This window comes from Octodon degus, unplaced genomic scaffold (assembly GCF_000260255.1).
Source record: "Octodon degus isolate 3935 unplaced genomic scaffold, OctDeg1.0 scaffold00122, whole genome shotgun sequence".
Classification (NCBI taxonomy): domain Eukaryota; kingdom Metazoa; phylum Chordata; class Mammalia; order Rodentia; family Octodontidae; genus Octodon; species Octodon degus.
Genome location: NW_004524698.1, coordinates 618153 through 629608, shown reverse-complemented (window position 1 = coordinate 629608; position 11456 = coordinate 618153). Strand labels below are relative to the sequence as shown.

Genomic DNA, 11456 nt, shown 5'->3' with positions numbered 1-11456 from the left:
AAAAAAAAAAAAAAAAAAAAAAAAAAAAGACACCTCATAACTAAAATGAATACACACTTCTTACACAGAAGTAATAGTATAAATGGTCAGTAAATATATGAAAATATGCTCATTACTGGCCCTTAGAGAAACACAACTTAAAACAATACTGATTGCCTGGGAAGCACAAGGTCCTGAGTTCAATCCCTAGAACCAGGGGGTAAAAAAAAGATATAAAACAATACTGCGATTCTACCTTACTTTGGAAAGAATGACTATCATCAGCAACTCCAAAAAATACTGGCAAGCCTTCAGGGAAAAAGGAATCCTTCTATATTGCTGGTAGACATGTAAATGAGTACAATCACTATGGAAATCAGTATGGAGATTCTTCAAAACACTAAAATTGGATATTCCATTTGATTCAGCTATTCTCTTTCTAGATATCTCTCCAAAAGAGTTAAAGACATTACATTATATTGATACAAACACATCCATGCTTATAGGAGCACAACTCCTAACAGCTAAATCTTGGGAAGTAGCCTTTGTGTAAAAATACTCTACCATAAGGAAGGATAAACTTGAGTCATCTGTAAGGAAAATGGATGCACCTGGAGGCCATATTAAGTGAAATAAATATTGTATGGTTTCTCTTATATGAGAAACCCAAATTATAAATAAATATCAAAACAAAACATAATAGGATGTAAGCAAATGTTTTTCAATAGGAAAGAAGACTAAGAGATGAAGGGGAAAGGGGTAAGGAAAGGAGGCAGGATGTACCAATTTCCCACAAAAAATTTAATCACGTAGTGCTAACATATGCCAATAAAAATTTAAATTTATCTAATAGTCAAGCTTTCATAGGAACTAAGCTTATTTTAGCTTACCTTTATTAAATCATTAGATTACTTTTCAAAGTAGCTACTGCCTTATTTTAAAAAATATTTAATAATAAATTAATAGGGGCCAGGGAGATGGCTCAGTAGAATAAGCGCTTCCCAGGCAAATGTAAGGGCCTGAGTTCAATCCCTGGTTCTGCCAAAACAAAAACAAAAACAAAAAAACACTGTGTCATTATTACAGTACATTTGAAATCAGTGACTACAAGTTATGAAAGGTCTAAGGTATATAACCTTTGTAATGATGGTGAGTTAAAGTTTCAAGTACTTACTCAGACCTAATTTCTTGCTTAATTTCTTGCCATTCTCCATATGGGTTTGATTTTTTCAAAGTTTTGGATTTTTCTTCACTTGGACCTGATGAACTCTGCTTCTGGACACTTTTTTCTTTCTGTACTTTTGGGGCAATTTCTTCATTGCTATTTTTCTTTTTTTCCTGATATATAAAAGTCAAGAAAGAATATACTTCAAGCAAAACTGCCATGACAAAAACAAAATTTCTTTTAAATGTTTTGTTATATATTTATCAAAATACTGTACTTTACATCTGTATACAATAACATAATGTATATTGGAAGAACCTTAATGTTTGATTGTTTTTTTTTTTTTTGTTTGTTTGTTTTTCGGAACTGGGGATTGAACTCAGGACCTTACACTTGCCAGGCAAGTGCTTATTCTATTGAGCTATCTCCCCAGCCCCTTGATTAGGTTTTCTCATTACATCTGAAATGTTATTATGTCCAATGCTGTGCATTTTAAAATAATATAACAAGATCCTGGCCATTAACTAATTCATGCCATGAGATGTACAATTAAGGGTATGTAAGTAAGAAGACCTTTTGTTTTCTTAGTTAAGTTACATATCCAATAATGACTTCTCTTTATATGATACCTCTTTTGAATCTGATACCATGTCATCAGGCCCTTCTACAGCTAATGCCTATCATAAAGAACTCCTTGAACCTGTAAATCTTAACTGAAATCCACCTTCATTTTGAGAACACTGCCAAAGCCTCACTGACCTATACAACTAGCAACTTTGTGCAAATTAGAAAGATAGTCCCTGGGGTAGAAGTATTTTCTACTGAAGTTCCTCAATGGGGCAGGTGCTTTATGGCATCTGTTCATCTAAAGTAACAAAACACTGTAACCCAGATTAGCAAGTGGACCATAAATTGGACTTAAACCTCTCTGCAAACTGTACAATGATGAGTAGTTGGTCTGAGATACTTTCCTTGATAAATCTTTGAAACTATGTTAGCTGTGTGGCTGGTATCACAGAACTAGAGGGGAAGCATCCACTTTGTTTTGGCAACCCTGATTGCTTCTAGGGCATGGCTTTCTTAATAAAACATTCTTACTGAGGTACAAGGTCATGATGTTCTACTCTCTTTATGCATTACAGATCTCCTCTGACAATCATACCATTTTCTATACTGTTTTCTTCCTTTTATGATCAATGATCTCTGGCCATTACTGTCTATTTACTCATGATTTTGGCACACTGGCACAATTTTTCTCCCTATGCAAACTCCTGCTATCATCATAGGAGGTTTAAAAATTACCTGGTCTCAAAACCAATTACTTTGGCCTTTACTATGCTTTAGCCATCTAGTATAAGTCTCTTCTCTTATACAGCCCCTGGTGCATAGATAGCACCACAATGCTACATCCTTACACCTACATTCCTGTAATTTGAACTAGGTTAGCACTCAAAATGCCCTACCCATGAAATCTTAAAAGCTAAAGTCCTCTCTCCAAGTACAGTAGTTCTTAATTCTTTTGGCTGACTCCCTTACTTCTATACTTATCCAATCCCATTATTACCTGTAATACTTCTAATTTCTCCTAGCATTTTGAGTTTGTTGGTCTCCTACACTATATCCTTTTAAAAGGAATCACCTTTAAGCATTCCTTTGCTAACACCCAAAAAAGTCTGTCCATACGCTTGTCTATTGCATAGGACCAAAAACACTTCCAAACAAAGATCTATCCAGTCATTTGTCTGCCTGTTCTTAAGCTTCATTTGTCAAGCATTTAAAAAGAAAAACATACAGTCAAACTTATAAAGTCTAAATGAAATTAGTATCTTGTCTCTCAAAAAGATATCAGTAAACAGTGCAACCATCTATCCAGTTTTCAAAACACAATAGGCCCATCTTATCTTTGGGAATACATGAAATACTCAGTTGATGCTTAAAACCAGATAGTACCAAACCTATAGATTCTATACACATACATGTATAGAATGTGATAAATATAAAAATTGGGCATAGTAAGAGATTAATATTAATAAAATAGAAAAAATAAAACTAAGATTTCATCATACTACTCTGAAAACCATGTAATTTAAAACTTATGAATGATTTGCTTCTGGAATTTTCTTTTTTTTTTAAATTGCCAGTTCTTTTTTATTTATTTATTTATTTAACATTTTATTTATTGTGTGTGTGTGTGTGTGTGTGTGTGTGTGGCCAGCTCAGCCCGCCAGGGGGTGGGGCTGGCTGGTATGTGGTGCTGGGGTTCGAACCGCGGTCCCTATGCTTTGTCAAGCTTGTTCCAAGTAGGTGCTTTAGACCACTGAGCCATCTCTCCAGCCCTGCTTCTGGAATTTTCCATTTCACATTTATCTTGGTTGACCATGGGTAATTAAATCCATGCAAAGCAAAACCAATGATGGGGGAGGGAAATACTAAACATGTCCTGGCTTTATTTCTATCTTACACCAGAAGACTGCAGGTCTTTAGAGATTTTTTACAAACTGATAAATTTTTGTGGTAAGCAAATCAAGAACCTACCTTGAAACTTATTTTTAGCTGTTTTGTTTCTGCATCAACTTCTCTTTTTGAGTCTTGCTTTCCATCAGATTCACTATCTGATGACTCAGATTCTTCTAGGGTGCCAAGTGACTTTTCATTGACCTTATTAGAAAGCATATTGCCAGTGTGTGGGATGAAATCATCAGGTTTTTCCCATTTGGATTCTGCTCAACACATTTTTTAACAGTCATGTTACTTATTTACCAATCTGAATATTTTCCATCAATTTATAATTATTAACCCTTAAGGGGTTGCTAATCTGAGACAGGTTTTTCCCATATCGATCCTGCTCGACACATTTTAAACCATGCTATGTATTAGTTCCTTTTCTCATTGCTGAAACAAAATACTCAATCCTAAAGGAAGAAAGACTTATTATTTAGATCATAGTCTGTAGAGGTTTCAGTCCATAACTGTCTGACTCCACGGCATAGTAGCATGGCAGCAGGTATTACACAAGAATAGTTCATGGAGGGCAGGGCAAAAGGTAGTGAAGCAACAAGGTATCTTTGCATCCCTTATATCTTACCCAGGCTACCTAGGGCAGGTAGCAGTCAAACTTTTAATCTTCATGCCCTTGATCCTAGCATTGTACCATGAATTGATCCCAGTATCACACACCCTAGAGACAGCCACTTCTGAAAAAGCCCCACCTATGACTGTGTGAAGCTTGGGGAGGGGGGGATGGACATCTAGATACGGCAATAATATGCTATTTACTTATCAATTCTAACACTTTTTTTTGAGACAATGTCTCACTATGTAGTTTAGGCCTTGAATTCTTTCTTAGCCCAGGCTGACCTTGAACTCATGGTGATTCTCTTACTTCAGCTTCCTGAATATTAGGATTACAAGTACCACTACCCTAGACCTAATCCTAATATTTTCTCTCATTTATAATTGTTAACCCCTAGGAGGTTACTGATCTGACACACACATTTTTTGTTACAAATAACAAGTACACAGATTAAAGGTCATGATTAGCTTTGCATTTGTATATCACTAATACTAAATAGTTTGGTTAGTGTGTATTTTTGCATTTAAGTAATATAATAGGTGTTTCTCTCATTTGCACATGACCTATACTTGTGTGACCTCTGAAATACTGTATTCACTTCACACTCGATCAAAAAAATTAATAATGGCTCTCAAACGTCTGGCTCTTATATCGTTCAGAAACTGATTTCAATTTACAAACCCAGATTTACTGCAAGCTATAACTCCAATTGAGGGATATAAGAACGGGGTGCTATTTTAAGGACTCTCACAATTTACCTGACATTAATTTCAGGAAACACAATGAGAACAGTGAGATTTCCTGGACTTCACTATAATGAAAATTTTTCTAGAAGTTTCACAAAGTGTGATCATAACATGAAGATCTGAATAAGTATAATTTGTCATTTCTTATTGGGGAAATAAACCTTGATTGAACTCTACTGCCATCTAGTGGTTCAATACAATGTGAACTGAACTCAGGATCTTAAGCAGGTGCTGTAAAACAAAAGCATGCCCATTTGTCCTGTAGATAACTCTATTTTTAGCTTAATAAAAGGAAGGCTACACAATTTACTATCCAGCTGAGAGAGTTTCTTTTTATTTTTTTATTTTATTTTTTATTGAGATATACGAATGAGACAGTTTCACAGCTGATTAATAGGACAGTTTTGATAATCAATACACTGTACACTGTTATAATCTTAGTGGTTATCCACAGTACAAGAAGTAGATAGGATATTCTGTCCAAACACTCTTAGTACACCTGTTTCTTCTCATTGAATTAAGCAAAAGTAGCTGTAAATTTATCCTATTTTGTATATATAAATATCTTAGATACAAAATTCCTTTGTATCTTTTTTTTTTTGTCCTGTCAGAGGTGAATATTCTATTGGCATCTAAATACTATAGGTGTTTGAATTCAACTAAACAATCTAACACTATCTAGCAGTCTATAATATTAGTGGGCTATCCTCAGAAGTTATTGACTTGAGCCTTTTACAGCTCATCGTACTAATAGGGATTTACTTTATATACCTCGTTTTTATACTTTTCTACTGGATGGTTAAGACTAAGATATAGCAAGACCTATATAACAAGAAATGTAACTTTTATATCTGATAAGGTCAGCCAAGTACTCTCAGGATTTATCCTGTAGCCCTGTACCACCCTTTGTACATCCTTTTGTCAGTGTCAGACATGAAGATGAGTCACGGCCATTGCTCGACCTGAGATAGTTTTAAGAGTAAAATCAACTGCCATTAATAATTACCCTGCTAGGAAGAATGTATGCAATGTGTTAATTATTGAAACTGTCCTACCAATTTGGTTTGAAAAAATAAAATAAATAAATAAATTGCCAAAAAAATAAAAATAAAGTATTTGGTACAGAGTTTCAGTAATAATAATAATAATAATAATAATAATAACAACCCTGCTACAAGCATAAGCTGAAATTGTTCAGTATGTATAGACCCTTAACTAATAAAAATACTACTTTTCCTTATCTAAATTTCATTCAAGTAACAAAAACAATTTTCAAGACAAACACCTACAATGTAACAGGTACTATTACACAGAAACACTGCTATGTTTAATGTTATATAGAGGGTACTGGAAGGTAGGAATTATGTATGCAACTGAAACATTATTCAAAGTAGAAATTTGACAATTTTAGCCATGGCTAATGTACCTTCAGTTTTGGCTTTTAAAAAAGGAAAAAGAAAGCTGAAGCTTTGTGGGATATAGCTCAGTGACAGAACAAGCATGAGGCTCTAAGCTTAATCTCTAAAACCAAAGGAAAAAAGCTGAATTAGGTGATCTATGAGGTACCTTCTAAGAAAATATTTATAAAATAATCATAGTAAAATCAGTTAATTATTCAAAATGCTTCAAATTTGCATGTGCTATATTAAGAACACTATGGCTGCATATCACAGAATATGATAAATCTTTTTGCTTTTCTGCTGCCTTAATGTTTTCTTTTTTTAAAATGGATTTGGTGTAGGGTCTTACGAGGCAACTCAGATTCTTAGTGATCCTCCTGGTTTCAGCCTTCCCTGTGCTGGGATTACAGGTGCCATCTCACCCAGACTCTGCTGGCTCTGCATATCCAGAGGCAGGACTGATGTAGAATGTGATGCCGCAGTTCCTGTGCTTACCTAAGCAGGTGTTTAGTCTGGTGAGCTATCTCACTGGCCCTTTTATTTCTCATTCCCATTCATTTGGTGCAGGGTATGGCTACGCAGCTTAGACTCAGTGATCTTCCTGTCTTAGCCTCTCAGGTGTGCACCACCACACCCAGTTTCTGTGGCCGACATGGCGTGCCTGGCATGGCATGCAGTACCAGGGATCAAATCTGGGTCCTTGCGCTTGCCAGGCAGGCACTTAGGCTGCTGAGCTATCTCCCTAGCCTTGCATTAATATTTTTAACTTACAAAAATAATATATGCTTGCTATAGAATCATATATTCTCATGTTTAGATAATTTACCAGATTAACAAGCAGTTTCTGAGATAATTTAAGTAATTAACATAGTCGAAGATAACACTTACCTCCTGTTTCTGTATTATAGTAATAACTATAACCATCTTCATTTAAACCTTCTATCCAAATTTCCCTTGTTGTCTAATAGGAAAAAGAATCAGAATGAACAGAAGATAATGATTACATACTGAATAACTAAGCTACCCATTCCTTTCCATCTGACATCTGGAAATTGGGGATGGTGATACCAGTCTTGACTAGGAAATCTGGTTTGTGATAATCATGTGCTGATATTCAAGTAGAAAATGTATCACTTTTGAAAGCCAGGAATCCCTTCTAGACGGTCAGGAACATCTGGATGGCAACTACTACAAACCATTTAGTATTTACATGGATGGAGCTTTTGAACAGTTACCAGTGTTTCATCTCTACCCAATCTTCTGACAAAAGGACTAGGGGAAGAAAGGAAGGGGGAGGAGCTTACTTGGAAGTAAATCTGCTTACTTGCAAGCCCAGAAACCAATCATTTAAAAAAATAACGCTAAAACACTATCAATGTACCCATTACCTTTTTTAAATTTCCTTGAAATCCTTCAGGTTTCTCCCACTGAGATGCTAAAAGCAAAACACAGGGTATTTATAAAAATGATTTTGCTTAAGGAAAAACCTGAAAATTATTACATTTGGCAAAAAATTATAGAAATGCCAGTGTAACAAATAACTGAAAAGCAAACAAACATCCCAGCAGTATTGTGCAGAAGAATACAGGTGAATGCTATAGAACCAAGAAATAACAGAATAAAGGATAAGAAGTTACTAGGACTTCTATAGAATTATGAGAGTGAGGTAGGTCTTCTTTCAATGAGTTCATTGGAATTTAGGCCTGGTAAATTTTGAAGGAAGGGAAGGACTTTTCTGTTACCTTAGGGTAAGGGAGAGTTGGAATGAGAATGACTTGTAAAAAGAATAAGATAAAGTATGCGGGCAATTAACAAAATTGCTGGAGGCCAGAGTACATAAGTAGGATGGTGAAGGAAATACTAGAAGGGAAAAAAGAAATAGTTCTAAGTATGTTTGAGAAAAATTTCTCTTCCCTAGTACATATTTATGGATATCTTCATTACTGAGCTACAACATACATTTCACTTAAAGCTTAGTTCAAGCAAATTGTTACTTTCTTTGCAGTCCAAAACTGATTTGATTTTAAAGAGTATTCTAATAATTAAACAATATTGTCTTCTCAAGGTTTTTCTATTAATTTCTCATCTAATTTCCTATCTTTTTATTTTTATTTTTTTGTGATGATCTTGCTGTATGTAGTCCAGGCTAGCCTCAAATTCATAATTCTCCTGCCTTAGATGCCAGAGTGCTTGGGATTACAGTGCGTGCCAGCATGTCTACTTCCTTGACCATGCTTTATTGTTGGCTTTCTTCCTACCCATTTCTTTCAAATATGTGTACTACTCACCTTCTTTCCTTCTTGCTCTAGTCTCTGCAATCACATATACTTACTGAGATTCAGAACATTATTTGTATCCCACTCTATTTAACAATCCTAACTCCAGACACTCAATTAGCTACTGCAAATTGCCACATGTTCTACAGGTACCTCAAATTGAACATCTACAAAAGTGAATTCATTATTTCCCCCAAACTTATTTCTGCTTCCTGTATTTCCTATCCTAACAAATTATACCATCTTTCTCCCAGTTTCCCACAATATCACCCCAACCTATTTTTTCAGTCTCACATTTCTGTACTGATAGCTTTAAAGAACCTTGTATTTTATTCCCACTCATTAATTTTCTAAGTTTCTCACTTTCAAATTTATTTTTCAGTCATGTTGTTCTGACCGGTCAGAGATCTTAATCAAAATACTCGCAGAATGTTTGTATTGTGTCAGGCATTGTGTTAGATGTTAGGGATAAAAATGTTAAATTCTGGGGCAGGGGAGATGGCTCAGTGGAATAAGTGCTTCCCTGGCAAGGGCAAGGGTCTGAGTTCAATCCCTGGTTCTAAAAAAAAAAAAAAAAAAAGATGTTTCTCCCTAGGGGCTAGGGAGATGGGTTGGTAGCATAAGCCCTTTCCTGGCAAGCGCAGGGGCCGGAGTTCAATCCCCGGTTTGAAAAAAAAAAAAAAAAAAAAGTTCTTATTCTGTGTTCCTTTTGAGCCAGGGAACAGTATGGCTGCCCCTCCACTCCATACCCCAGTTTGAGACAGGCTAGCCCTCACTGGGCCATAAGTTGTCCAGACTGGCCCTGAAGTTGCAATCCTGCCTCAGCCTCTAGAGCAGCTGGGATTACAGGTGTGTACTACTTTGCCTGATAAGGTTAGAGATCAGCTTTAATCTGTGATAATCTTTCAGATTCACATAAGCACAATGTCTCATTTCTAGCAATTATATAATCTTACATTTCTATATAGCACTTTAAAATTTTTCCTTGTGACAAACTCACTTATTTCTGCCACTAAATTTCATGTTTCTGGAGAGTAAGATAATTTATTTTCCCTAAACTTCCATATGGAATAATAACTCCAACTGTTTTTAATTTGTAGGGAATATGAAGGTATTTTTGATATTCCTGAAAAATATTACGTAAATAACTGAAACTAGTACTTAATAATATAAAGGACAAATTTACTATGTCAATCAAGATAACTACATATAAAGAGATCAGTTTCTGGCTCACAACCTTCATATGGATATAAAATGAACTTTTACAATTAATGGAGTGGGAGTGAGACAACTTATGTCAATGAAAATGCTTTATTTACACTAGTTCATACTTTCAGGAGATATCACTGAAAAAATACAAAGCTTTGGTTAATTGGAAGGAAGTCATTATTAAAACTTATTAGACATTAAGCCATAATGAAAAGGGTATTGTCCTAAAGGGCACATATGGGGGCCAGGGAGAAAGCTCAGTAGAATAAGCATTTGCTTGGCAAGTGCAGGGTCCTGAGTTAAATCCCCCATACTGCAAAAATAAATAAATAAATAAATAATAAAAAATAAAAACAAAGAGCACATAAACTTTTGGTAAAAATGAAAAGATGCTGTTATATTTGTTTAAAATATCCAATATTAAATAAAAATCCTAAACAAAACAGTTCTGTTTGACTAATAAAGTTATTTTCTACTAGTTCTGTGCTTAAATGACTTACCTCCTGTGATAAGATCATAATAGTAATGGTGACCCTCAGAGGTTATACCTTCTACCCATCTACCCTTTGAAGGATCATTTTTCTTCTTCTTCTTCTTCTTCTTCTTTTCTTTTTGTTGATTTGATGCAGAGGGAATTGGGACAGTGCTGGGTACTGGTGACTCTGAGATGTCTAAAAAAATAGTAAGAGAAGGATAAAGATATTGAGGTAACTTTTCTGTTATAATACTTTAATAATGTTACTTTAATCAAAAGCCTAACAGATTCTTTTGGGGACTTTATACATTATTACAAAACTTACTCTAAAACTATTGTAAAAACCAGAGTGTGGCGGTTCATGCCTATAATCCTAGTACTTGGTAGGCTGAGGTAACAAGATTGCTGTGAGTACAAGACCAGCATGGGCTACAAAGTAAGCTCAAGGCAGCTTGAACTGCATAGTGAGACCTTGTCTGAAAAAGACACACACATACAAAAAGAATGCTAAATTTGGCTACATAATAAAATCTTCCTGTACGGCAAAAACAAAAACAATTTAATCTCTTCTCTTTGTACTGTATTTTATATATAGTATGAAAAAATATTTACAGTGAATATGAGAGTTAACATTTCTTTTTTTTAGTTCTAGGAATCAAACCCAGGACCTTGCGCTTGCCAGGGAGGTGCCTGTGTCGCTGAGCTATATTTATTCCCAGGCTGAGAGTTAACATTTGTAACACAGTCCTTACAAATCAAACATTTTGACAGAAGACCGGACAAAAAATACAGGGACACTTTGGTTCACAAACTTAATTCTTTCCACCATTCTGGTTGCAAAGTGAATTGGATGAGACCAACTAAAATTCAGTGGTTAGGTTCAATGACCTTTTGGGAAAATTTGATTGTTTTCATTTAATTTGGTATGTAATCAGAATTGTGGAAAGAATTTAGCTCATGAACCGAGGTACCACTGTACAAAGGAAACTCAGTTTAACTTTTTTATTTTATTTTTTTAAATTTTTAATTAATTAATTTATTTATTTGTTTTTTTATTTGGCAGAAGCGGGGATTGAACTCAGGCCCTTGGGCTTGCCAGGGAAGCGCTTATTCCACTGAGCCATCTCCCCGGC

The 11456-nt window shown here is 35.1% G+C and overlaps 1 protein-coding gene across 1 annotated transcript in view; it reads right to left on the bottom strand.

Annotated features, from left to right (window-relative positions):
- Positions 1–1149: 1149 nt before the first annotated feature.
- Positions 1150–11456, bottom strand: part of Wbp4 (WW domain binding protein 4) — a 22163-nt gene continuing 11856 nt past the window's right edge. Inside the window, exons 5-9 of the mRNA XM_023700127.1 lie at positions 10349–10519; positions 7752–7798; positions 7252–7324; positions 3680–3864; positions 1150–1317 (exon numbers count right to left, since the gene is read on the bottom strand). Of these exons, the coding sequence (XP_023555895.1) occupies positions 1150–1317; positions 3680–3864; positions 7252–7324; positions 7752–7798; positions 10349–10519 (644 nt within the window). The remainder of the gene's footprint in view (positions 1318–3679; positions 3865–7251; positions 7325–7751; positions 7799–10348; positions 10520–11456) is intronic.